Here is a 27,310-nt window from a genome sequence, read left to right as displayed (position 1 = left end):
ATACGAAAGTAGTTCTCACAAGTTGATTAAAATAGAGAAAGGGACAACGTAGGGAACTTTCATGACTGCTAAAAATGGAAAAAAATTAAAGCCAGCATCGGAATGCACGTCTCCGGTTAAAATAAGGGACGCTTTTGAGGACGTTATAGAAATTATATTTATACTTCTTTCCTCTTCATTTATCTCATTTGACAGAAAAACGCCATGTTTACTATCCCTCCTGCTATATACGGCTATTATTTTGGTCCTAAAAGCACTCGGTATACCACTCCTAAGAAGAGAGATACCTATAAGTACCTTCATCTGACAGCTTTTTTTGATAATACATGCAAGGAAGAGTCCCAGTTTACTCTTTCTGAGGTTGCTATTTTATTAAGCCATTGATTGATTCATTAGAAAAAAGTATATCACAGATAGACTTTTAACTTTATATAAGCTAGACTATGTCGACTACTATTATTCTGTTGGAATGGTAAAGTATAGAGCTTGAAAAGATCAGTTTTTTTTTTATTTTAGAGCCTTGATTTTTTAATGAATCAAGACTCCATTGACAGATGATTAGTTTATAGCTTGTATATGCTGTTAGCTTTGATAATTTAGCAATTACTTGAGAAAAATATATGTTATCCTATTTATCGGATCACTTTCAGACGCTAAGGACATTGTTTTTGTGCTAGGGATATTCTTGCTGAATTTTCCCAAATTTACGGTCATTTCTGCCAGAATATCCCTAGAATTGTCCCGGGCAAAAGTAAAAATGGTAAAAGTCTGGGTAATTTAAACCCAGGAAAGTCCGTAAGGACAATATTTTCAGATTTTCCCTAAGTTGTCCTCTTCTCTAATAATAATGTTTCAAAAATATTTTATATGATGTGTCCAAGGTCCCTTATGACATATGTAGAAGTGATTATGAAAATGGTACACGAGAAAAATAGAAGGGGAGACGGTCGGAGAAGAAGGAAATAAATCAGGGTGAGCGAAGCTGGAGAACACACAACACCCGTGTCAATATCAATAAGCAATTCTATATCAATAAAGCACTCCGAGAGCACCTTATTTGTGAACGAAATATATTGTAATTTGCTCTGAAGATAATAATGATAATAATAATACTGATACTGACTCTGATCTTTTTCATAAAAGGTAATTATATGATGTCTTAATAAGATATGGCTAGAAAGTAGAAGAAAATGGATGAAATGGAGGTATAACTTCTAATTATTATATTACAGCTTAAAGCCACGGAATATCGTGGGTATCTAGCAGAGCATCCACGTCTTGCTCCAAAAAATTGGAAATAGCATCGAGTCCTACGTACTTATCGGGGATTGAATGTATGAATGCATCGTATAACTGGCTTTCATCTTCGCATTCCACATTTAGGATCTGGCTTGGTTCAAGTCCTGCATCTTCAATGGCTGGCAATATGTTCAATCCCAAAATATTTGAATATTCTTCAGGTGCTTCCGTATACCAGCATTTGGGTTTTCTACCAAAGTATTCTTGAAACGAACTTGAGCTATCCACAACTGTAGCCGCATCAATTAACTTGTTAGAATAAAGCGTATTTGTATTAAAGTAATCTAGATAGACGAAACCTTGTATTGCTTTTATGTTAGCGGGACTAATGATTGTCGAATTATTTTTGGTATTTGTAATAGTATAGGGTTCGACCGTTTTATAGTTACTGTCAGTAAAAGCTTTGATAGAATTCTGAAAATGGTTTATGGTCAGATTATTGCTGTGTTGGTGCCTAGCCATGAAATGAGAATTCTCAGGCTCGAGATCAAGTAGATCCGCTGTTGTCAGCTGTTCTCCATTCTCATAAAGTTGACTAGTATAAAAGCCGGTCGAGCCAGAAGTGTTCCATTATGTATATTCCTGGTTGATCTCTATTGACTGAGTATACTTGGGCCTCAGCTGTAATAGCTTATACTTGGCTTTATTATTCGGCCCTTGTTTATCGATTGCTCTGTACTTGTGTGTAATCATAATAGCAGGAGAAATCCCTGTAGCAACCACGTCTCCCTTGTAGTTTTTCATTGAAAAAAGAACCCTGAAGCAGAAATAGTTAGACATACTATATGATACTATATCTAACCATAAATATTTATACCTAAAGCCTAGATTCTCGTTTTTATGTCTACAAAAACAGGTAATACGCACTGGCAACGATATTTCCCCATAGTCAAACTTTATGAGCGGTTTAGAGCATATTAATATAATTTCCCTGGCTTTTTTTTCTGTTGAAGAATGATTGAATCTCATCAATTCTTTTTCTGCTTTTCTTAAACTTGTTAAGCTAGAAAATTTTATTGAATTGAATCTACCAACTCGCTTTTTATCTGCTTTATTTTTCTAAGTAATATGCGTTTAATAAAAAAGAAAGATTACTACCATTATAGCATAACTTACATATCTTATTTCGCGACTTATGCAGTAACTGCATGGAGATACTTTTTTGTATGGATCTGAATCACATATCACATTTGCTTCCAATACAAGTACATTATATTCGTAGGATAGAAGAGAAAATGTTTCTTCATACTCGTAAAACCGATTGATGCGTCTTTTAAAGTCTGATTCAACCAAAATATTCTCTGAGACCCTGAGAAAATGCCAAAGATTCGATCTTACGCCATCTCTATCGAGAAGTCGTAAATTTAATTTAATTTGTGTCTCAACACGAGAGCTATATCCTTCAGGGATACCCAAAACTTCAATGTGTAGACTAATCAAAAGAATGTTTATTAGATGTGTATGTAGCTTAATCAAAGTTTTTAACATACTCTTCAACTTCAGGAAGAAGAGAGCTGCACTGGATATTTGAAAAGTCCATTCTAAATATTGTTGATATAAAATTTAAGAAACAAGTGTCATATATTTAACTGGTAGCTCTGTATAATAATATTTATAGTTATATTATACGACTATTTATATTGTAGCTGATAGTTACTTACATTTTATTGTCAAATGAATCTCACTGTTTTTGTGGTGTACCTAAAGGGTGAGGTCAATATATGTATACTTTAAACATACAAAATGAAGGATGCAAAAGGCAATACATTTTAAATATTGTACATATCTAATATATGTACGTATTTATCCTCAGGGTATATAACATATACTGTCAAGTTTTAATAGTATCGATTTAATAAAAGATATGATCATGTCTATATTTTCAAATACAGTCAAGAGATTCTGCAAACTTAAGCAATAGTATTAAAGAAGCCCATACTTATAATTTTACACTATCCTTCTAAAATGAACTATTATTATTTTAGAGTTGTAAACTGATTGATTTAAAATCTCATAATGCTATCAGAAAAACACTGTAGAACTTCTTTTGGGATATATCTAGTGCTTATTGATAATTATTCAAAATTATCAAAACAAAACCCCATATTTCATAGCTTTGTAATTGTTATCCATATCATATTTTTCTCCATATTAGAGGAATTAAAATACTGTACTTTGTCCAAAAAATAACTTTTTAAAAGAATACTATATATGCTGTTCACCAGCGTACGAGGGAATCATCGAGGGAATTGTGTTGAGGGAATTGAAAGAAAAATCACTTTTCATAGTAGTTTATTCGATTCCGAATGGATATATTTGTCGAGGGAATTGACAAAAGTTCTAAAATAAGAACTCTAGTTACAAAAAAAAATATAATAAACGACCATACTTTATAAGGCTCATTTTCTATAGCCAAAATGAAACAAATCATTAACAAAAAAAATAGGCAGGGTATTTTAGTAAATAATTAAAAAAACTGATTCTGAATAACAATTGGAATCTTATTTGACATGGATCAATTCCCTCGACAATTCTCTCGTACGCTGGTGAATAGCATAAATGTCTTTTATAGTCTCACCAAGGCGCCTAATGCATTGTATTACATAATTAATTGAATAAAAAAAGCAAAGCACTGGTATATTATGCACAAGAAAAACGGTATTTTAAGTCAGAGAATACTTGTAAATGCAAACAAATTATTTCTTTCTTCTAATATTTCAAAATGCTAGCCTCTTTAAAAAACACTCCTAAAAACATTAAATTTTATCGATTTAATTCTATAAACAAAAAGAATTGGCTGGATACCAGCTTGTGCAGAATCTCATCCGAATGTAAGGGTTCAGACTATGCAAATACTAATAAAAGTTTGCAAAAACTAGCATATACAATATTAGTCTATACCTATATTAATAAGTTTCCGTTTGAAAGATAAAGAAAGAGTAATTTTGACAGAGCCTATTGAATATTGGACTGAGGAAATGAATCTTAAAGGAAATAAAAGGCCACTTGTAACATTTGATAAGTTTGAGCCTAAATATGATGTTGTTATAAAAACGGCAAGTTTTAACAGTAATAAGCTAAGATGCTTTATTCATATATATATATATATATATATATATATATTTTGTATTAAAAAACAGATGATGGATAGCTACACCGAGAAGGTCTTGCCCTTCAAATCTTCACCTTCGTTTTTAGAAAAAACGATAGCTCATAATGGTGAAATTAACATGGGATATCTCCTTCAAAGTAAGTTTCAATAAAGATGAAGTAAAAGAAAAAATGGACTGCTAATATGTAAACCTAGACTTCGATGAAATTGCTTATGTCGTTGGGACTAAGCATCTAGATATTCCTTCTTGTTTACACCGTGTACCTTCTCATATTTTGACAGCTTCTGTTGAGCATTTTCATATTCTACACCCAATCACTATACAAGATATAAAAATTAGTGGGCATGTTGTAAATGTAGGAACATCGAGCATAGAAGGTAGATATTATATCAAGATCCAAGTACTTCTTTTTCGTTTTATTAAATTCACGACTAATTGTGATAAAACTGTAGCCCTTGTAAAAGCCGAGATAATATCGTGTGCTGATAAGTCTTTGGGAACAAGAATGAAACTCAAAGATTCGACGATAAATCGTATTGCAGCTCCTACTCCAAAGACTATTTTGATTGCAAAGTTCAATATGGTGGCTGTTAACATTGAAACTGCTAAGGCTGTAAAAACAAACTCGCTTATTACTACAAATCTTAGAGAGAGAAGAACGCAAGAGCTTGCAAATGGTAGGAAATTCAAAAATCATATTGTACGTTTGTACTTAGATATTGATCTTTTTAGTTATGAAGAATAAAAGTTACATATCGAACAAAGATATAGAGACCAGTACAGACGGTAAACCTGAGACATCTAAAGGTGCCAATAATATTGGAGCAAATGCCTTTGATAAGAAAAGTAAGCCTATGTACAAAGAACAGCTCAATAATTAATATTTACTTTCACTATATACAAAAGAAAATTCCATGGGAGAATACAAGTTAATTAGGGATACAGCTCTTCAAAATGCTTTCATAGTAACACCACAGGTATTTTTTTTCTGGTATATATATATATATTGTCAGCCCACTAAACTAAGAGAAATACGGCTAATATTTGATAACTGTTTGTATTTGCAGGATCGCAGTGTTCTTGGATACTTATTTGGTGGAAAAGTAACAATTTTTGTTATTAGTTATTGGCCATGTATAATATACTAATATACACATAATTATAGACCCTAAAATATGTGTATAACATCGCATAAATCACAGCCCGTATGTTTGCTGGATCCAATGTGAGAATGTACTCTTTGGATGAAGCCAAGTTTCATTCTAAAGTGAATGTGGGTTCTACCGTTAAGCTAACTGCCCAGGTTATATATTCATCAGAAGATGATAACATGTTCCAAGTCAAAGTGGTTTATAGTCTTTCTGATTGTAACGGAACTTTTGGCGGTGCAGAGGCTATGACAGCCAATTTTACATTTTTAAGCTTAGATAAGAAAATTAAAAATGTGGTACCTATGACCCTAAAGGAAAATGAACTTTACATCGAAGGTGAGTAGAAGGATTTTCTGACCTTAATAAATTCGAATACATAGAAAATAACCAGCAAACCAAAACTAAATTTAGGAAGAAAGAGGCTGGATATAGCACTGCATGTCAGAAAGGAGATCTCTAGATTTAACCATTATGTTGCTATGCTCTAACACATCAAATTCCACACTGTATAATATACAGAACATGGACAGAATTTTTTTTAGCTCTTATTCCGCTCATAGCAATTTTCTTTAGTGTTGCTTACTCATCAAGTGTAGACTTCTCTATCTTTAAAATCGTAATAAAAGTCACGCAATTGACAAGTGTTGAGTTGGTGTGGTGCAACGTTGTCAGAAAAATAATAAATGAGAATAGGGTTGCCAACGAGTTCAGAAGGCAAATATATAGAGATATAGAGATCAATTACTGTGATAACGCTCGGGTCTATCCAACAGTAAGGAGATGTAATAAAATGTGTATAGAAAAGGACAAATATAACAAGAAGTATGCTTATAACTATCGCGAAGAGTTGTTATAAGTCAGTGACGATGAAATAAATGTATAAACAAAAGTAAAATAAAGGATTTGATCAATAAAATAAAGATAGATAAGGATTCTGTTTTATTATTGCTTCATCTGAAGACTTTTATATGTGAACAATCTATACTACTTTGTTATAAAGCTCTATTAAAGCAGTACCAATGATGAAATACAATGCACAAGGGTACGCCTTGTGCAAGGGGATTGAAGGAAATCCTGCAAAGAGCGTCATACTTCTTTGCAGGATATTCGTGGTCTGAGCGGAACCAAAACAACAGTGTCACAATCTAGTAAAGCTGTAGTTTTTTTTTATTGTTTTAAGAGATTGAATGAAAAAAATTAGGGGGCGTTATCCGTAAATATTTATTGATATTTTAAAAAAGAAGGGTTTCTTTTTGGATAATATTATTGAATAGTAATAGGGACCTTGGACACATCATATAATATTGATTTATGCTGTTTGCCAGAGTACAAGGGGATCATCGAGGGAATCGACACATTTTCTAAAACAAGGAATCTGATTACAAAAAAAAAGCATATGTTAAACAACGGTTGTTATAAGGCCCATTTTCTATAGAAGATATAAAACAAGCTACTACCAAAAAAATAAAAACCGCTGGGGTATTTTAGTAAAATAATAAGGTGCAGAAGCTTAGTAACATTCGGGTTTGTATATGGCACAGTGTAATTATCTGGTTGAATTAGCCTGATATTTAACCGCGTATGTTGGCTAACAGCAATACTTACTAAAAAAATCCATCTGTCTACCGATATTTAATGGATATCCAAATTCATTACTTCACTAAAAACATTTAAGCAATGAAAAATAGACTGATTCTTTAATATAATTACCAATAAAAAATATAACTTCTAATTTGGATAAACCAGAAAGTATTAACCTTAAACAAACCGCTGTTGATACTCTAAATACTGTTTCTTTAATATGGTCAGCAATAAGAAAAATTCAGATTTAGAGAAACCAGAAAGCATTAACTTTAAACAAACCACTATTGATGCTCTCGGCTTCTAATACCTTATCTCTATGAGCATATAGCATTAACAGCATTCACCCTAGTATTATTATTTTGTTAAATATGTTCTCCAGCGTACTCTGTGCATTAGAGCATCTACAGCGGTTACATTAAAATTAATTTTTGCGACTGTTTTAATGTAGATTCCGAAATGTTCTCAAAAAAATCGTCTGCAGTGGTTACATTAAGGTGTTTCAGCAGTTTTAGATGTTTGATTGTTCTGATTTCGTGAATTAAATATGTAAGCCAATAATAATTAACCTATAAAAAATCAACTGAGTGCCCTAAGAGCATCTGCAGCGGTTACATTATCGAAAACATTATATATAGTGTAGTATAGCCACACCGGGGATTGAATACCAGTTAAAAACAGATTGCCAAATTGTGGTTACATTACAAAGGAACAATTTGAGCCTTTTGACTGTCTAAAGTTTCCAGTTTTTCACTGATGATTATGTTCATATTCTTTTTTCTAAAATTTATTTTATTGAACATTTGTTCTCTATAGATACATTAAAAATATGAATTTAATAATTTCAATATTGTCAGATTAATAGTTAGCATAATTTGTGAGAATTTCTTTGCTTATTTCTATAGACCATTGTTCGCTTTAACAAAGGATGTGAGAGGGAAGAAAACGATTCAAAAAGATAATATCGATTTATAATGTAACACTACATGTAATGTTCCTGACCTTAAAAATGGACTACATTATCTATAATGTTGTCTGTAATGTAACCGCTGCAGACGATTTTTTAAGAACATTTCGGAATCTACATTAAAACAGTCGCAAAAATTAAGTTTAATGTAACCGCTGCAGATGCTCTAAGTATTACATAAAATTTATATTTTTTTCTTAAAAAAAAAAATACGCCCGCGATTTCTCCATTTTTCAACTATTCAAACAACTATTCAAACAACTAAAAATTTTGATAGTTGTTTGGAGATAAAATTTATCTATTTTTCAGATTAACGAGAGCCAATGATTTTTCAACATTAAACCCCCGAACCAAAAACAATCAAACATCTAAAACTGCTGAAACACCCTATTACAGACAACATTATAGATAATGTAGTCCATTTTAAAGGTCAGGAACAATACATGTAGTGTTATATTATAAATCGGTATTATCTTTTTGAATCGTTTTCTTCCCTCTCACATCCTTTGTTAAAGCGAACAATGGTCTATAGAAATAAGCAAAGAAATTCTCACAAATTATGCTAACTATTAATCTGACAATATTGAAATTATTAAACTCATATTTTTAATGTATCTATAGAGAACAAATGGCCAATAAAATAAATTTTAAGAAAAAGAATATGAACAAAATCATCAGTGAAAAACTGGAAACTTTAGACAGTCAAAAGGCTCAAATTGTTCCTTTGTAATGTAACCACAATTTGGCAATCTGTTTTTAACTGGTATTCAATCCCCGGTGTGGCTATACTACACTATATATAATGTTTTCGATAATGTAACCACTGCAGATGTTCTTGGCAATTCCAAATATAAATATACTGCGGGAAAAAAGTGATGGTTCCGATGGTGATATACACATTTTACTTTATATTTTTGCTTAGAATATTCTTCATTTGGATAATTTGTGATGTAGCCATGTAGGACTATATACATATGAATACTGGCCACAAAGCCTATGGTCAAAGCTTATGGGTACAAGATGGAGAATTTGAGCGGAATATCAAAATAAGAATAGATTGTTATGAGAAGAAAAAGGAAGAAAAAAGAATCTTTACAAGGGGTAATAGCAGGGTCTCATTCCCTTTCGTTCTTTATAAAACGGCGCAATAATACTACTTCTTTAGGTGATAAAACATTGGCCTAATTTTCTTTGAAATTGTAGAAATCCTTTTTTATTATATAGGTTTAACATTAAAGTATAAAATACTACCTTTGAGAACTTTATATAGTCTAGATTTATTCAATTACGTTATTGTAAACATGATGACGCAAAAGCACCACTCAAAATACACATGTATTTGATATTTTATTTTTATTCTATTTTTTAAAACAAATGAATTCATATTGAATGACAGTGATTAGCATACAATACTTGTCATTATGAAACCTCATTTAAGTTTTTCTTTGGAATTTAGATCACATTACAATCACCATAGACTATTATTAATATTGTTGCTTTTGTTAAATTGTGTTTTCAACTCTATTTTCTTGAATATATGTAAAAGTATTAGTTCTAATAGCTATGTATCAAACAATTGACATAAAAAGCTATATATCGTATTTGTTGCGTAATTATAGCTTTGGTTATGATAGCTATATTTACCACAGCCAAGTTTTCACCCCGCAGAATGACAGGCCATGGATTACTCACCAAACATAGGCTGACCATGTTTTTTTTTTCATGCACACCTGTTTCAACGCTGTGTATCCATATGATTTCGATATATTAGATTATTTCCGTTTACAGCCTTGAGATTTACACACGTTTAATGTCCTTATAAGCCTCTGTTTCTTGCCTTGGTCAAGGCTCATCTCTTTCTTCATCATGCCATCCAGAATCTTTGCTCATGTCGCAAATCTACTTCCCAAAAAACATAAAAGCCGCCAGACTCCTTCAAATACAATGCGCGACCTACACCAATTGTTCGCACCAGACGGAATAGTAATTGACCGCCAGCCAAAATTAGATAACATATGTCTTATTTCCGTATATTCTTCTGACGATCAAGAACAATCAAATTGGAATATACGAAAATTGATCTTAGATGGGATGATCGAAGTGAACGACGAACAACTTTCTATCCTTCAGCGACACTTTCAGAATATACAACACCTTACGATTCGAAGAGTAACTCTAAATTCACTTAACTTTGGAGATACTACAGACTGGAGCCTTTGGAAATCTTTGACAGAATTGAAGATTGGATTGGATATAATCACTGTTCCTAACCCTGAAGAAGAATTCTTAGCGATCCTTTCGTGCTTACCACGTCTTACACATCTAGAGGTTACGAGACCTAGAGCAATAGGCTCCCCAACATTTACATTTCAAGCGATCGAAACTCTTCACCAACGCCTACCAGAACTCGAATACTTATCATTATCTATCGACCTTGTAAACCTCTCCCCAGACGACTTGCTAAATATTGCCAATGTGAAACCAGCAACTTCCCTGGTTCTTTTCCAACCCAATAAGATATATTCTGACCATAGATGGTTGTACTATTTCGTCAAAAAATATCCTAATTTACATACAATTGGAACAATGCTTTTTGAAGGAACCAGAAGATCTGATACTTTCTACAATCCAGACGAATACCAAGACATAATCACATCTATATTTAAAGATCCCTTGTCTGGATTTCCATGTCTGACAAGAGTGCGGGCACTTATAGAACGTCACGCAGAGCCTGCCCAAATCGCATTCTGGGATCTCTTTTGTTCTCTGAATGTTCCTCTTACACATCTGCACTGCTGTTTTGATATCGTAGAGACTCACACGAACACGTTTGAAAATCGCATAAAAAGGTGTATGTATGCATTCTCGAAAACGATTGCCAAATTGTATATTCATGCCAGATTCAGTCCGTATGATCCATGGGTACTTACAAAAGAGTTTACAGAATACCCTTGTTTGTCCGAATTAATTATTGGTGTACACCGAGCAATCATCGAATTAGACACTCTCCTAGATCACTGCCCAGTCCTGAAGAAATTGAACATGTCCAGCGAATCACTCATTCTCAGTCCGAGTACTCCCGCAAGTCCCGTTAAACACAATCTACAGATATTAGATGTTGTAAATATGGAAATCAGTGCTAATGTACTAGACTATGTATCTCTTCGGTGCCAAGGGTTGAAACACATGCGCCTGAATGGCTCAAGGATCACGGGTCCAGTTGACCCAAAGACAGGAAACCTCTATATCGATATGTCGTACACTGACTTTGATATTATTCAATTGACGAGTATATGCTTTAATACTTCAGAATATGGGAACGATCCTAGAACCAATATAAACATTTTGAAGTTTGTATCGAACACGACCCACCAAAAAGCAGAGGAGCCCACCAAACACCAAACCAAGCCGAAGTTACTATTACGACATCGAATCTTTCGCGAAGCAAATACGGACAATGTATCACTAAATGAAAATGACTCAGGGAGTAACCTTTCTTCAAAGTGGTACTACATGTTTTACGGCTATATATCTCAATCGAAATATTCAACTCAAGCATGGATTCTGACAAAAGAAGAAGTAGAACACGCCCAGAAATACTTTTCCAACTTTGAGTATGAAAGGAGTCTAGCCGAAAAGACTGAAGATTATTATACCGGGAATCAAGAGAGTACCAAAGACAACTGGAAGTTGGATCTTGATCGCGGCTATGTCACTTGGAAATGTGGAAACGTAACTGAATTCAGCCTCAACCAACCCTCAAACGACGACGGTTTGTCAATGAAAAATATATTTGATGACTTGCACTGAGACTATACCCTCTAAACTATTTACAATGACAAAAATAACAGCAACAGTTTATATTAGAGTGCTGAAAAATAATAATTTTTAAGTTTTATGTTAGAATGAAAAGCTAAAATTTTTATTTTCGTAAAGGACTCTAACGAGATATCCGAATTCTATAGATAGTAGTCGAGCCAAGATAATGTATTGAACAGCATCTCGCATATCTGATCTCGTACAATAAAAACGCCGGCTCAGAACAAGAAAATCAACATGAGTAATACGATCAATAGATCTTTTTTAACGTTAGCCATTGACGGTCCGATTGAAGCGGTTAACAAGAGCCTCTGACATCCAGCTTAATACATGTGTTTTGTTAGCTTTGTACTACTTTGACGTACTTTGTCGTTGGTGCTGTGTACCAATTTGATAAAAATGAAGTGGGTTATATATAAAGATGTCCCTTATCGCTAGTATAATCATATTAAATTTTCATATTGGAATCCGAAACCTTCATTCAATATCATTCATTATATTCCGACTGTTATCTTGTTTAAAGCCACATCTCAAAAAAAAATAAGCATTATGGATATGAGAGGCTATTTTTAAAAAATAAGCAGCAAAGATTAAATCGATTGCTCATAAACATGCCAGTTTGAAGAAGCCATTCGGGTTATTTTTTTTATAATACTTCGCTGCTCAAATTTTTTAGAAATTTTATTGGTCGAAATACTGGACACATAATGGTTGTATTACATGAATCCAGAACTTTGGATGAAACTAAGAAGGATAAAGAGATATAAAATGCTTTTGATTCTGTGAGTTTTACCATAAAAAAAGAGTTAATATATATATATATACATAAAGAGCCACCAAAATTAGATATAAAATGTAAAGGAGATATTAACTAAAATAGATATATTTCAAGATACCAATACCCGAAACAGAATTATTTGATAAACCAATCTGTATAATAATTCTATATATATAAAAATAAAAACTGTGCATTCTATTACTTACTTGTAAAAATATTTACCTTGATAAAATAGTGAATAGAGCTATCTTCTCCTATTACTAAAAAAAAGATATTTTTTATAACTCTTTTTCATACAACATGATCGTCTTAACTATAATAATAAATCCCTAAAAAGTCAAGTTCTTGGAAACAATGCAAAGAAGGTCGCGCAATTCAAGGCACTATCTAATTCGAGTTATTTTATGTACTTGATCTTGTTATCCGAGCTAGGTGATCCAGCCAACAATTTGCCCGACTACCCCCTAGTGTATCATTATCTTTTTTTTTAGTTGTATCAGAGTTCTCTTGTAGTTGTGATATTGGAATTTTAATCGAACAACAAGCTTAAACAAACAAGTAGAGAAAATAAATAAAAAAGTTGAGGTGTTATATTTGTTAACAGGGTTTATTATATCTAATATATATGTTTAAATATGGACTATTTTATAGATCATAATCCCAAATCTATAGTATATCAGTACATATGCCTGATATATTCTTTACTTGGATCGATGATTTTATAATATACAAAACGTTTAAATAAGTGTTCAAGATAGCTATGCAAAAATAAATAATGTCAGTTATACAAATGGCACGTGACTATTTGTGCTGAAATAAATAATACATAGTGTCGATATGAGCTTTAGATACATAAAAGTTATTTAAACAAGTTGTGTTTTTTGGGGGTATTAAAATAAGATATTTATTGGATAGATAAAATAGTGGCTAAATATATATCTCGGATTTAAATAATCACTCCGGTATGTAGGAAAATATTCAATGGTTATAGACATAATCCAGTGTTGATATCAAAGTATCTAATAAAAATATCAATTATAAGCCGCGTAAAACTAGTATCATAATCTATCTATTGAACTTACGATAAATGATCTACCACGCTAGTAGGGTGTACCTTTTTTATAATCGACAATTTTTATATGTAAAAATAGAAAACCATAAGGCTTTATGGGATCTTAATTTTTTTGAATTTTGTTACCGCTGAGTCGTTTGCTTTACTATTTACAAGATCTCTGCGGTGAGACTTCTTTTACTTCTTTGCAAAAAAAAACTTTAAGCAAGATGAAGTTTCGATATTTAAGCAGGGAGGCTCAAAAAATGTCCTCATTTTCTGGCCAATAATAATGCTTACTGGGTTTTAATTTGATATTTGTGTAACGTATAGTGTATCTTTTTATAGTGTGTATTTTTTATTAATAAAACTAGAAAGCCAAAAGGCTTTCTGGGATCTTAATATTTTTGAGTTCTGTTTGCTTTAATATGCTCTTAATGCTATTTAGAAACTCTCTGCGGTGAGACATCTACTACTTTTCTGCAAAAATATTTTTTTAAACAAGGTAACATCTCAGTGTTTAAGCAGTGCGGCCAAAATGATGGCTTCATTTTTCAACCAATAATATAACCAACTGAGTTCTTTATCAACTTACATAATATAAAACGTTACTAAATAAGACAATCTATTTTAAAAAAAAACAATTTGTTCCTGATAAAAACACAATCGACAATGCCAAAAATCAATTCTAAAATGAGAGCTTTATCTCAAAAAGCTGCTGCTAAAAGTCTTTCTCACTCTCAGAGCGAAAGTGTAGAGTTAGTTAGAAAGGAAGTTGATCCTACCCCCGAGATTTCGGAATCTTCTGGCAGTGATGTCAAAAATCTCGGACTTTCTTGGACCAAAAAAGCTGAAGATGCTCTCAATGGAAAATACAGTCGCAATCGTTCATCAAACTCATCTCGACATGTTCGTAGACTGAAAAAGGCAGAAAGAGAAGCAGCAAAAGGAAGTGCTAGAGTTGACTCCTTTTTTTTGCCTATCGCAAACTCTTCTTCTGCTGAGACAGAAATTGGATTGGATGAAGAAAGTGATAGTGCGGATGAAGTCGAGTCAAAGGAAGAGTTCAAAAGCAGAGTAAAAGACGCAATCATTGACTTGTCAAAGTTCGCAGTACCTGTCATCAGTTCGACTTCAGAGCAGCAAAAACTTGGTGTAGCAGAGATGGGAAAGTACGAAGGAGCATATCATTACTTATATGCTTTGATCAATACGGACATGAAGAAAATGGCAGCTTCTAAGTTTGCAAGCGACATTGTATACAAGCAAAAATCTACTTGGTACAGAGCCCGTAAGATTCGCCAACATGCAAAGGAGTATTTGGAGACTAGACGAATCAGTCTTGGTGCACAAGGCAAGCATGCCAAACGTGTCTCTGTTCTTGATGATGAAGACATCAAGCAGCAAATACTCGAATGGTTCAGAAGTCAGCCAAGAGCTAAAAGAAGTATTGCTGGACTTTCAGTCCACTTGAAAGAAGTCATTCTGCCTAAGGCCATTGGTAGCAGCTTACTATCAGATGAGTTAGAGATCGAAGGTAGTGCAATTAAGCCGTTGTCTACAGATTGCCTAAGACGAAAGCTGATATCTTGGGGATTTCATTTTAAGCATTTAGGTAGGCAAATATAGAAAACCAGAATGCGGTTTTCTCTATAAAAATAGAATGTCACATTAATATAACTTATGTTTATTTTACAGGAAAAGTTGTATACTTTGATGGGCATGAGCGCGAGGATGTGCTTACTTATAGAAATGCATGGAGCAAATGCATGATGGAATACTATCAATACTCTGAGAAATATGACAATGTTACACCTTCTCTTGTGTCATATCCTCAATTGCCAGAAGGTGTCAAACAGCATGTATTTGTCACACATGACGAAAGTACATTCTATGCTAATGACTATCAAAAGTACGCCTGGGTGGAAGATGGTGAAAGCTATTGTTTGCCAAAGTCTGAGGGTAGATCAATAATGATCTCCGAGTTCCAATGCCCTTGTCATGGAACAATGAGAGGATATGTAGGAGACCAGTACAAAACTTCGCGAGTGGTATTTTATCCTGGAGCTCAATACGAAGGCTATTGGAAAAGTAGTCATATGTGTGCCCAGCTTACAGATATAATACCTCTTTTCAATGCCATACACCCAAATGCAGTAGCTGTCTTTCTTTTTGATCAAAGCAGCAAAACATGAACTTGTGTGCAATTGAAGTAAAAGACAGTGACTCAGGCCAGGGAAAATTTCGTGACAGCTCATTTTATGTCAGAAAGCAATACGACTATGCAGAACAGCAAAAAGTTTTTTTTTAAAAAAAGAGTAATGAAGAAAAACTTAAAGAATATGAAGTAATCGAGTCTCGGCTCCATAAAGTAAGTGATTTATATACAATCCTATCCGAATAGAAACATAATTTATACAATTACAATAAGGGATCACTTTATTCTAAAAGACGTGTCTATAAACTATTCATAATTAGAATAAAAAATACAAAAAATATTTCATTGGCCTTCGCGGCATATTGCAGCAACGTTCTATGTATAGAAACGAAGCAGAGAGATACTCTTTAAAACGTTCTTGCAATAATGTCGCGGCAGCTGATTCTAGATGTTGTACAATCCATATTATGGAGAGACAACCAGACTTTGCCAACCAAAAATCAGCACTCGAAGAAATAGTTGAAGGCAGTGGACACAAATTTGAACTGTATCCAAAATACCACTGTGAATGTAATTGGATCGAAAGATACTGGGAAGCAGCCAAGAAAGAAGCACGACGTGAATGTGATTATTCTTTTCAATCATTGAATAGAAAAATCAATTCATTTCTGGATAGTGTTTGCCCACCAGAAGATGATGTCCCTGAAAAGATTCGAAGATACTTCCACAAAAGTTTTGCCTACATCAATGCCTACAGTCTTGGTCATGATGCTGAACATGCATTTGAAATCGTGAAACAATTCTCAAAGCTTCACAAATCTCATCGTAAGCTGAGATTAAATCAATAAATATCACATTTCTGACTTTAAAAATACTATTTTGGAATCGGTACTTAAATTCCAAAAAATGTCCTCTTTTCAAAAATTGTCTATTATAAAAAAGGTGCACCCTACTTTTCTACTTTCTTTTTCTTAAATCATATCAACTAAGAAAAATGTATAATATTGAAAATTAAATTGCTATTTAAATTTAAAAAAAATGGATGAAAATCTTCTTTTTCTACTAAATAAAGCTTTGAATATATCAAAAATATCAGATAATTCAAAGAATTTAGCAGCATTAAAAACCTTAGAAACTCAATAGACTTTAGAGACTTGGAAGATTTTAGATGCTTTAAGAGTTATAAAGGCTATAAGGGTTATGACGGGTACGAGGGGTAAGAGGGGTATGAGGAGTATGAGGGGTATGAGAGTTATTAGGGTTATTAGGGGTACAATGGTTATTAGGGTAATGATGGGTATAAGGGTTATAGAGGCCCTAATAGCTCTAAGGGCTCTAGGTGCTTTAAAGACTTCGAAGACATCAGAGATTTTAAATAATTCAATGATGTCAGAAACATTCTTATTATCACCATATCCATTTTATTATGCATATACTGTATACGATGACAATTGTCTGTCCAATTGAACTAAACAGCAGAGAAATATCTAAAGTTAAGGATAAAATGGCACACCATATAGAAATTGGATTCAGACAAGAGAACTTCTAGATATCAAGTCAACTATAGAATTTTGAAAAGGTGTTATAACTTTGGACAAATGGGCAGTGAATACCTAAATCAATAACAGTATAAAAAACATACAAGAGTCTTTAGGAAGAAGCACTATCATAAATGTTAGAAGATGAGTATACAGGGTATTAAATAAAAAAAAAGAAATTAAACAACAAGTGCAATTATTGCTATTTTATTTAAACCAAGGTTTTCAACTTTTGTATGGGTTATGTCTGTTTTTGTTTTAGTATCAAATATTTGTAAGAATAAAATATTTAAAACTTAGACAAACATTTTTTCTTTCTTAGAAGATTATGGCTATTGCTTCTTAAACTGTTCCAATGGGGACAACCGGTCTACCTCGTCTGATAATTTAAAAACATTTTTGTTTTGATTTTTGAGTATGGCATTATTAATTCAGTCAAGTCTAATCTGGTTTGAGCTCAAATCTAATGTAAAAAGACAATAGTAAAAGTGCAGTACCGATAGCTTATTCAGCAAAACAAAAATACTAGATACTTTATTTTTCAAGGAGTTTTGTTTTTGGCTTTATATCTACACAAATCAATGAGCAAGGCCTACTCACGTCTAATTTGGATATGTATTTTTATACAGTCGTCGGTATCTTTACTATATTTACTATAGTGGTGTCAATTTAGATTTGACTTAGATAGCTAAGATACTAGAAATCTTCGTCCTTAGTCTGAAGATTGATTTTTGGCTACAAATCTTCGTCTTTGGACACGAAGTTTATATTCTGATCTTTGTAACGTCTGCCTCTCCAATATACTACTAATATACAGTCTCCAGAAACGATATATCCAAAAAAAAAAGCTTAAAGACATTAGCAGAGTAGTCTAAAAATCTAGAATAAGACCATCAGTGGCGGCCAGTAAAGATATGAAAGGCATATACTGGAGTCTCTTTGATATGGATTGTATTGGCTTTATGTCAAGAAGTGGCTTTGATGGAAAATCATTATCAGACAAGAACTTCACTAGCGCTGTTTGTACCGTTGATACTGCATTGGAATTAATTTATGAGCGGCCTGTTCGTGCTGCTAAAGACTCTTTGGCACTTGTTGGTATTGCTACAAAGATCGATTTAAGTACTGCTACAATATATAGACTTGATCCTGGAGTTCACGATGTTTCTGTTGCTTGTGACAGTCTTAGAACTGGTGGTGGCCAAAATAGGAAAAGATATAGAATACGTAAAGCTTCCACAGGTGAATATTACCAGCTTTCTGGATTCAAGTCTGCTATCATAAGAAAAGTCAAACATGATTAAGGCAATACTTATGCACGCGGCTTGATTTATAACACTCTGTCAACAAGGAAATGTAGCTGGAACCGATTCAATGAAGCTTTACGATATATACTTCGGAACTTTAAGACAATCAAAGGCTATTACTCGACCGGCTTTAGAGAGCTCAGATATCATTGTTATAGAAACAAGAAGAAGGCACTAGATAAAATGTGTAAGCGGCTGTTTACAGGGAGCAGGGAATACCGAGAGAAAGAGGTGCCAAGATGCAGTAAGCAAGCCATCAAAGACGGTAACCTTTGGATCCTGGAGACAATAATGGTGAGGCCAAAAGGCCTACTTTGGTGGCGTCTGGTACTGCTCGTCTTAGTGAACTCTATGGGAGCATAGCTCGGTCAACAAAGAGATTCAGAGCGACTTTGCTAAATTACATCGAATCGACTAGACACAACCAAGCTCACGCGGCAAAATGTGTCGTTATGATCGATGAGTATCTTGCGAGTCAAATATACTCCGGATGTCATATAAAGAGTAAATATAACTAACTTGACGACTCCAATGTGAAGATCCATCCAGTTCTCAACTACAAACCTTGTAATACTCTATGGAATATAGATCACATGGCCAGGCAAGTCGTATTGATGTTATTACAGATTACATTATTTAATACCAGAATCAGTGTTATTTTATGTGAAACCAATAGCCTCAATGACTCAATTAATCTATGTCTTGCATAGCAGCAAGACACTCCGTACTTAGGGGTAAGCTATGCAACTTAAATAATTGACACTAAACTTTCTTTCTCTCAATCTTCGGACTAAAAACCAAGTTCTCTAGTAGTATCACCTTAATACTGTATCCATCGCTCTACCCAATCTACACTTTTGAAGTCAATTAAAAAAACCACTAATATAATTAGGCTTTAATTGATTATATATATCTATATACTCTATAAGCAAAGGTCTGTGAATTAGTCCTTTACAATTTTCTATACCCAAGAACAGTTTAGTAGTGCACATTTTTCTTTTGCTTGGCCTAAAAATCCTGTGTCTCCCGTTTAAAATACCGGGAATTAGAAATACCAGTCACGGGATTAATTGCACACACATATACACACACGTACCACTTTAGTAATTCTTAAACAAAATGTACAAAAAAAAGTCCGTTTTCTCTTTCAATAAGTCGGGGTCTGTGCGCATTTCTTTCTAAATAAGCATTCCGTGCAGACACAGTCTACTTCATTATTGTATATTTTAGTTATAATGTTGTTAGCTGGGTTGATGTGATAATTGAATTGATAGTTGTTGTATAACGCAAGCAAAACTATCGAAATTCCCCTTGTTAAAGTTCCAGTTCCTGTGAATGAAATTTCCCTTTTTTTTTCTATTAAAAAAATCTGTTGTATTACATTCACTGAAATGTTGATCATTTTACAGAAGAAGAAAAAAGTGTTTAATGCGATATAATCATAAAGGTAGAAAATTAAAAAAAAGGAACTGAAGACTATATAGCAAGTATGAACTTTGATTTCTCAGCCACAGCAATTACTAGTCTTCTAATATGTGGGTATTATCAAAATACTGACTGATACACAGTAAACTTGATTTGCTTTTTTGTTTTTTTTTTGTTCCATTAACTACCTCTTCAATATTACTATTCTTATTATTTTGTCCAGAATCCAAACGTAAAATATGTCCACAATTGGGTGAAGTTTTATTAACATCCCACACACCAGTAAATTTTAGCGAGACCATGATCGGCTGCGGCTTCGGGAGCGATACCGTCTGCGTCTCTCGGGCGTACGGCTGCGTCCACGTCTTTCAGGAGTACGGCTACGCGTACGTCTCATACGCTGTGGGCGTCGCTCTCTAGAGCGATCATTCTGACGACGTTCTCCCATATACTCTCCTGGTGTGGGCGTGTGTGGGCGATGGGTCATGGAGAAATCCACGCGAATCTTACGCTCATCAATTTCCTACCAAGAATAAGGTTTAACACATATTACTTCTCGTCTACAATGAATAGTTGTGTGTATGTGTGGATATCTATTACCAATCCGTTTGTCTCATCTCTTGCACGCTCAGCTTCGTCCACTGAACCAAATGTAATGAAGCCAAATCCTCTCGATCTGTTACTCTATAAATTCAATTAGTTTTTTCTTTTCGTTTCTCATTAAATGTCCTGTTTGTTAAACTTACTCTATGATCATAAACCACTGTCACTTTCTTCAACTTTCCAAACCTTTCGAAAACTTCCTCCAAATTACGTTCATTTGTTCTCAAACTTAATCCAAATACACCAAGGATATTGGATTTTTCAGGTGCGTCCTACAAAAAAATAAAATACAGAAGAATATATATACACAAATATATACATGTGTGTGTATGTGTGTGCGTGTGTTGAATGATTAACAATTACCAAGCCTAGATAACATAAAGAAACAAAGAAATTGCCTTACTCTAGTTCCATGAAAATCTTTTTCCCTACGACTTGATCACACAAAAAAAACAGAAAGAAAAAAAAAGAAAAAAGAAATACGTACACACAGAAATAAATATCATGTGTGTACATGATGCTTCGTTGACTTTGTGTGCACTTACCTTCTTTGTCTTTCGTATGAGCGCGAACGGTTGCGACGAGGCGATGGGCTTCGACGAGGTGACGGGCTTCGACGACGGGAATGGCTATGACTAGAGTTAAAGATGTCAGAGATGTACCAAAGATGCAATACTACAGATATACCTCTTTCTGCTTCTGCGATCTCTACTCTTCGATCGAGAGCGCGATACAGACCGACGACGCGATCTGCGTCTGGGAGAACGACTACGTCTAGGAGACCGGCTGCGGGTGCGATCACGTCGGCGGCGCACGGGAGTTGGAGAGCGTGAACGGGAGCGGGAGGGACTGTGGCTACGACTGCGGCTGCGACTGCGACGACGCTCAGAGCGCTTGTTATCAGGACTTGCATCACGCGAATCATGATCCTGGTTTACATTCTGAGTCTCACTAGCGGGAGACTCTTCGATGGGAAGATCTGGCTGATTAACCTTCAGAGCAGGTGTATCGTAAGGAGTGTCGTCCTATCAACATTGGTTGATGTGAGTTTATGTGATTGGATTCAGTAGCTTGGTTGCATGTACCATGAATGTCGTTAAAAGTCAACCTTTTTTTTTCTATATTTTTTCGCGCACTTGTTCAATTCTAATGGATGGGATGACGTCGACACAAACTCACTCTCATCTTATTGGTGGGTATACAAAGATGTATATTATTCTTTTTTTTTGGGCTTTTCTTCAAAAAAAAATGACAGCACATAAAAATACTAGAGAAGAAAAAGGGAGGAGCAAAATGCTATAGATTGTATAAAGAAGGGGAGAATAAACATGTAATTGGGAACTAGGGAAGGGAAGGGAGGGGGAGAAAATGAAGTAGAGTGATAGCGAAAGAGAAAGAGATAGGAGATGGAGGGATTAAAAAGAACAGAAAATAGGGCTTTAGATACGCAGGTATTGATGTCGGAATCCAGAGATTCCCACCACAAAATCAATGACACCTGGGTGAGAAGAGACAAACTGGAAAATCAACCATATAACAGCAACTACAATAACAAAACACATCATTAGTCAAGCCCAATATCGATATTGGCATTATATTATTATCACTTACAACAAAGTAATGGCACCCATAAAGAAAACAGACGTCTGTCTCTTCTTTTTTGATCTGCAATCGCTTCTGGGCCCATACTTGATGGTTGTGGACGGCTGGGTTGTGCGGAAGAAGCATTAGCAATTTTATTATCGAATTGCCACATCTCTGGTTGTTTTTGATCCAAAGGCCGGATAGGTTGTTCTGGAAGTGACCTGCTACCGGCACCTATAGAATATGCTAATGCCATATACCAAGCCAATGTCTGCTCAGGCTCATCTGTAGAAGAGCCCTTGGCCTGGTCTTGTGAAAACATGACTGACATATTGGCAATCATTTCTGTGGGGCGAGGGAATTGCAATACATGGTCTGCAATTGTCTTTAAGTTTAGTTCAGTCGGCTTGGCAGGCATGTTATTTTTGATATTCTGTACAAAGGTATTGTCTGTCACATACGACAAATGCTTGTCTTTTTCCTGTTGAAGGTGTGAAAGGGTGCGCTGCATCCAGGTACTCTTCAAGTCAGCTTTGGACATATCGCCATCATCGTCAGTATCAGATGATGTATCGATATGATTGTTGTGTACTGCCTCAGCATCCATGATCTCATCGGGTGAGTGAAGGTCACCGTCATCTTCAAGATATTGAATAGATTGAATGTTGAGTGTTGGTCTTCTTCGATTCCGCAGTCCTTCTTCGTATAATTCGCTTTGTGCAGAAGCAGATGAATCTGACTGATAGAACTGTAACCATCGCTGATTAATCTCATTTCTGTCAACTCTGTCGCCATCTAGAGAAATAACATCATCGTCATACGAAGACTCGTCACTAAACGATGTATCTACATCAGCACCCAGCATATCTGATGAAACACTTGCACCACATGAATCCGAAACTTCGTCTGCATCGACCGGCATGTAGGTATGAAGTATCAAACGCATTGTATTGTCTTTGGAAAGGTGCATGGGTCGTTTGTTCCACTGGTTAACGATACCAGAGTCTGCCTTTCCGTCGTCTAACAGGATTTTAGCAAGGTCCTCGTGTCCAAACATTGCTGCATAATGAAGTGCGGTGTTTCCGTTACGGTCCATAGTGTCCACATTACAGCCAAGTTCGATCAATGTGCGAGTAAGTTTACTGAAATTCAGAATTGCAGCCAAATGAAGCATGGTGTGGCCTTGTCCGCTGGTCAATGAGACATCTACTGAGTCGACGTCTTCCATAATGTCCATGACTTCAAGTACTTGGATGATGTGACGTTCAAGGCATGTTTGATTTTGGTTCTGGTTCTGGTTCTGGTTTTGTTGATTATCTTGGTTGCTGGTTCCACTGGATGATTGTTGGTTTTGATTACCGCCTTGAACAATGCGCATAGCAATTGCACGAGCGTCTTCCACTTTTCCTGTCATCTTGAGCCCAACCACCTGAAGAGCAAGCTCCATAAGTGCTCGGTCGTTTTCATTAAAGTACGTGAAAAGCGTCACATCTTGACTGTCCATGACCATTGGGTATTCTTTGAACGACACTACAACTGTTCCCGGTTCAACTGCAGGTGGTAAGATACACACAAGAGTATTTGGAGACCAATAATGTGTACTGGATGCTGCTGCGTCTCCAAAGAGACAAGTAAGACCTGGTCTGAAGCCACTTCCAAGGATGGTGACCTCAATTCCACCATAGGTCGGGCCCTCATTCGGAATTAGGCGTTGTAGCTGTGGGCGATCATTGAGAATAGGGGTAGGTGTGACAGTCTGCTGGACAGTGTTTTCGGTAACCATGGGAGTAGGATGCGTTTGGGTGGCCATTGATGGCACTATAGAGTTAGGTTGTATTTTTGGACCGCTAGATGCGTCAAATTGTTGACGGTGCATTGTGTTTGAGTTTGGGTTTGCCAAATGATTTACGTCGTGATTCATTCCAACATGATCGACTGGGCGAGGTTGGAGAGAAAACTGTTGTTCGCGTAAGGTCTGTACATTCGGATAGCTGCCGTAAGGTACACGGAATCGAGGTGGTCCTAACATATTAGGTGCAGTTACACCAGAGTTCATTTCATATCCACCGGATGATATGAGAGGGGTGTGCGATTCTACATCTGTTCTGGGTCTCTTTCTACCGGCTTTGATTTTATTGGATTTGTGGTCGTCTGTGATCATAATCGGTGGAGACATTCCTGTGGCTACCTGTTTACCAGTTTGGTCATGCATTTCAAAATAGATACTATGGTAATAATGAGATCAAAAATGTAGAAATATATAATCATAGTATAATACTCACCAGAATCCAAGACGTTCGTTATGATGTCTGCAGTAACAAGTAATACGTGTCGGTAGAATGGTGTCTCCTGAGCTAAAATCGACTATTTCTGAGCAATTAAACAAAAGGACTTTTTGTTCTTCAAGAGCCAAGGATTTATCGTCTTCCATTGATCGATTGTCATCTTCATTATCTGTTTTTATCTTATTTTCTTTACGTCTTTGGGATCGTTTGCGCTAATGTTATTATTATTAAGAAGAGAATTAGAAAAAAAATTATAATTTTGTTAATGTTAATATTAATGTTTTTTTTTGTGGATCTGACAACTTACTTCACGTTGAATACAACCCAGGCAAGTTACAACTTTTCTAGACGGGTCACTTGCACAAATGACGCGGGCACTCAAAAATAGCATTCTTTCCGGCTTAATCGGCAAATTTGCACCATCTACTTTTAAGCCATTTTGTGCGTTGGCCATCATGACTTGGCGCTTGAGTTTATCTTTAGCTACCATATGTTCTGGTAATTTAAGATGCGACCACCACTGTGCTTTGTCGCCATCATCTGTCACTAGCTGTATGCATAATTTGATCTGTGTTTCCACTCTTGATTTTGCCCCTGTTTGAGGAACACCCAAGACGCGGATTTGCATACTTTTTTTTAAAAAAAAAGATTATTAATAATTTGATTAATTAGTATGATATGTGTAAGTACATAATTATTTTTTTAAGAAAGAAATTAAAGTAGTATATTACCCAGGGGTTTTCATCATATCAAGTGGCCGAGTAATAGGACTCTGAGAAAATGGTGTGTCTAGTGATGGCTCGTATTTTATAGGTGATACAGCATGTGGGGGAGGTGAGGGTTGGGAGGATTGATCAGGGCTATAGTTGGCAAGAAATAAGAATACGATAAGTTGAGGTGTAACGGTAGTGATCATACTTACACAGGGCTCGAGAATTGTATTGGATAGTTTGAGAGATAGTCTGTAAAATTTCTGGCTAGGTTTGGGATGGCCTGTGGAAAGGGGTTATGGGTCACATTGGAAAAAAACTAAGCGTGGACTTGTGGTGAGTCATAAACTAAGCTATTGGGAGAATGACTAACTTACGTTATTGAATCCCGACCAGAATGTCTGGCTTGATTCTGCGGGTAATGAGTTTGCTGGTTGGAGTGGTTCAACAATGCTCGAAGGAGCAGACATGAATCCTTGAGTTGACATTGATTGGGGTGAAGACATTGATACGGATGCCTGTGCGCTCAGTGGGGATGGGGCGTCCATTGGTGTGTCAAGTTCTTCGGATTGTCTTGGACGATTTTCAGATTGTTGCATAAAGAAAAGAGGATTATCTGGTGATAATTGGTCGAGCTTATAAAAGAATGACTGATCGATGAATGGCTGGGAATTGTTCATTGCTTCGTCATGGGGTTCGCTTGTTGAGGACCCGGATGGGGAATCGCATGAAGCGTCATCTGTAGGTAGTATCATGTCCAAGAGTGGACTGACGTTCTGCATATCTTTTTATGTATTTATTTATCTTTAGTTAAAGGTCGTAATGAGGTGTGAATGAGATTTTTTTTTAGAGTGTGTGTATGTGTGTATATGTGTGCCTGTAGGGTTGAGTTCAATGTGTGAAAAAGAGAGATTTTGTTGTGTTTTCCCTTTTGTTGGGAGTGAGACTAAAATTGTTTTGTCGGCCAATAAAAATGAAAGCTGAGCTACCTTCGTATCACGCGCAGACTCTGTTACTTTTTTATATTCTTTCTGTGGAGATTAGAAATAGAGACAGAGCAGAATTGAGGAAAAGAATTCAATAATAATAATAATAAAAATAGGCTACACTCAGGCGCGTACATATAAAAATGCTATATATTTATACCTATGTATTTCATATGCACTTTGAAATACAAATATACAAATGGCCAAGCCTTTGCTCACATGGGATCCAATCTGGTGATGGCTTACAGTGTATAGACTTCTGCAGTAGGAGATTAAGGAAATCTTGTTGTGACTTGGAAATATGAAATTGATTCGAGTTTTTCTTGCATGGTGAAAAAAAAAAAGTACGAATTGGTACCAGAATGTATATATATATCAAATGTATTATAATTATAATTCAATAGAATCAGACAGAGCCTAATCTGATTTCCAAAAAGCTAAAAGACGATTCTATTTATTTCCATTTTCTTTTTTAAATAAAAAAAAAATTTGTCTGATCGTGAATGAAAACCGCAGCCATCAAGCCTCTATAGAAAGACAATATTCTTCTGAGTTTTGAAATAACCGGTATATCTGGCAGAACACAATTAAGCTTATTCTAGTGTCTTCTTCTTCATAGCTTTGAGATTATCTTTTCCTAAAACAACCATGAACAGTTTAATAAGTAATGTCCTAAAGGATCAGTAGCACCAATTGTATGAAATAACAAGGATACACAACCACTTAATTGATATGGCTTAATACAAAAATCCAAACCAAAACTCTTGGCCTATTTGCCCAAGCTAATCATAACTAAATTCAATGTGAAAAAAGAAAGCTCAAAAGTTTTTCTTTTGCTATTACCCAATTCCCCTAACTACAAGAGTCGAATCAATATATAGATCTAATTAACCAACAACGTTTTCCTATTAATTATCAAATGAAAAGATCTTGTATTGTATTAACATATTGCTGC

The 27,310-nt window shown here is 35.0% G+C and overlaps 7 protein-coding genes across 7 annotated transcripts; 4 read left to right on the top strand and 3 right to left on the bottom strand.

The window, feature by feature from the left end:
* Positions 1-1,233: 1,233 nt before the first annotated feature.
* Positions 1,234-2,839, bottom strand: PHYBLDRAFT_171385 (hypothetical protein; the record flags this gene model as incomplete). The annotated part of the gene is made up of 5 exons (XM_018436587.1): positions 1,234-1,834; positions 1,937-2,080; positions 2,117-2,358; positions 2,416-2,731; positions 2,790-2,839. The coding sequence occupies 5 exons, from the start codon at positions 2,837-2,839 to the stop codon at positions 1,234-1,236; spliced, it is 1,353 nt and encodes a 450-aa protein (XP_018288679.1).
* Positions 2,840-4,442: 1,603 nt separating this feature from the next.
* Positions 4,443-6,023, top strand: PHYBLDRAFT_148554 (hypothetical protein; the record flags this gene model as incomplete). The annotated part of the gene is made up of 8 exons (XM_018432108.1): positions 4,443-4,548; positions 4,607-4,789; positions 4,865-5,089; positions 5,178-5,258; positions 5,319-5,389; positions 5,480-5,546; positions 5,615-5,899; positions 5,983-6,023. 8 exons carry the CDS (start codon positions 4,443-4,445, stop codon positions 6,021-6,023), a joined length of 1,059 nt encoding a protein of 352 aa, XP_018288678.1.
* Positions 6,024-9,977: 3,954 nt separating this feature from the next.
* PHYBLDRAFT_182449 (hypothetical protein) lies at positions 9,978-12,155 on the top strand (the record flags this gene model as incomplete). The annotated part of the gene is made up of 1 exon (XM_018438621.1): positions 9,978-12,155. One exon carries the CDS (start codon positions 9,978-9,980, stop codon positions 11,919-11,921), a length of 1,944 nt encoding a protein of 647 aa, XP_018288677.1. The 3' UTR covers positions 11,922-12,155.
* Positions 12,156-14,187: 2,032 nt separating this feature from the next.
* On the top strand, positions 14,188-17,384 carry PHYBLDRAFT_69527 (hypothetical protein; the record flags this gene model as incomplete). Its single annotated transcript, XM_018442108.1, has 7 exons — positions 14,188-14,219; positions 14,695-15,374; positions 15,458-15,850; positions 16,099-16,130; positions 16,238-16,742; positions 17,025-17,133; positions 17,204-17,384. The coding sequence occupies 7 exons, from the start codon at positions 14,188-14,190 to the stop codon at positions 17,382-17,384; spliced, it is 1,932 nt and encodes a 643-aa protein (XP_018288676.1).
* Positions 17,385-18,369: 985 nt separating this feature from the next.
* Positions 18,370-19,494, top strand: PHYBLDRAFT_69528 (hypothetical protein; the record flags this gene model as incomplete). Its single annotated transcript, XM_018442109.1, has 4 exons — positions 18,370-18,697; positions 18,761-19,006; positions 19,048-19,266; positions 19,409-19,494. 4 exons carry the CDS (start codon positions 18,370-18,372, stop codon positions 19,492-19,494), a joined length of 879 nt encoding a protein of 292 aa, XP_018288675.1.
* Positions 19,495-20,650: 1,156 nt separating this feature from the next.
* PHYBLDRAFT_95526 (hypothetical protein) lies at positions 20,651-21,047 on the bottom strand (the record flags this gene model as incomplete). The annotated part of the gene is made up of 3 exons (XM_018443912.1): positions 20,651-20,710; positions 20,788-20,871; positions 20,934-21,047. Coding segments are annotated over 3 exons (258 nt in total), but the record flags the coding sequence as incomplete, so codon positions are not given.
* A 931-nt stretch (positions 21,048-21,978) lies between these two features.
* PHYBLDRAFT_187967 (hypothetical protein) lies at positions 21,979-26,151 on the bottom strand (the record flags this gene model as incomplete). Its single annotated transcript, XM_018439441.1, has 6 exons — positions 21,979-22,333; positions 22,402-24,599; positions 24,657-24,871; positions 24,967-25,288; positions 25,391-25,587; positions 25,747-26,151. 6 exons carry the CDS (start codon positions 26,149-26,151, stop codon positions 22,230-22,232), a joined length of 3,441 nt encoding a protein of 1,146 aa, XP_018288673.1. The 3' UTR covers positions 21,979-22,229.
* Between the last annotated feature and the right edge of the window lie 1,159 nt (positions 26,152-27,310).

Source organism: Phycomyces blakesleeanus (assembly GCF_001638985.1).
Source record: "Phycomyces blakesleeanus NRRL 1555(-) unplaced genomic scaffold PHYBLscaffold_18, whole genome shotgun sequence".
NCBI lineage: Eukaryota > Fungi > Mucoromycota > Mucoromycetes > Mucorales > Phycomycetaceae > Phycomyces > Phycomyces blakesleeanus.
Note: the sequence above shows the minus strand (reverse complement) of the source record. Positions and strands in the feature narration are given on the sequence as shown.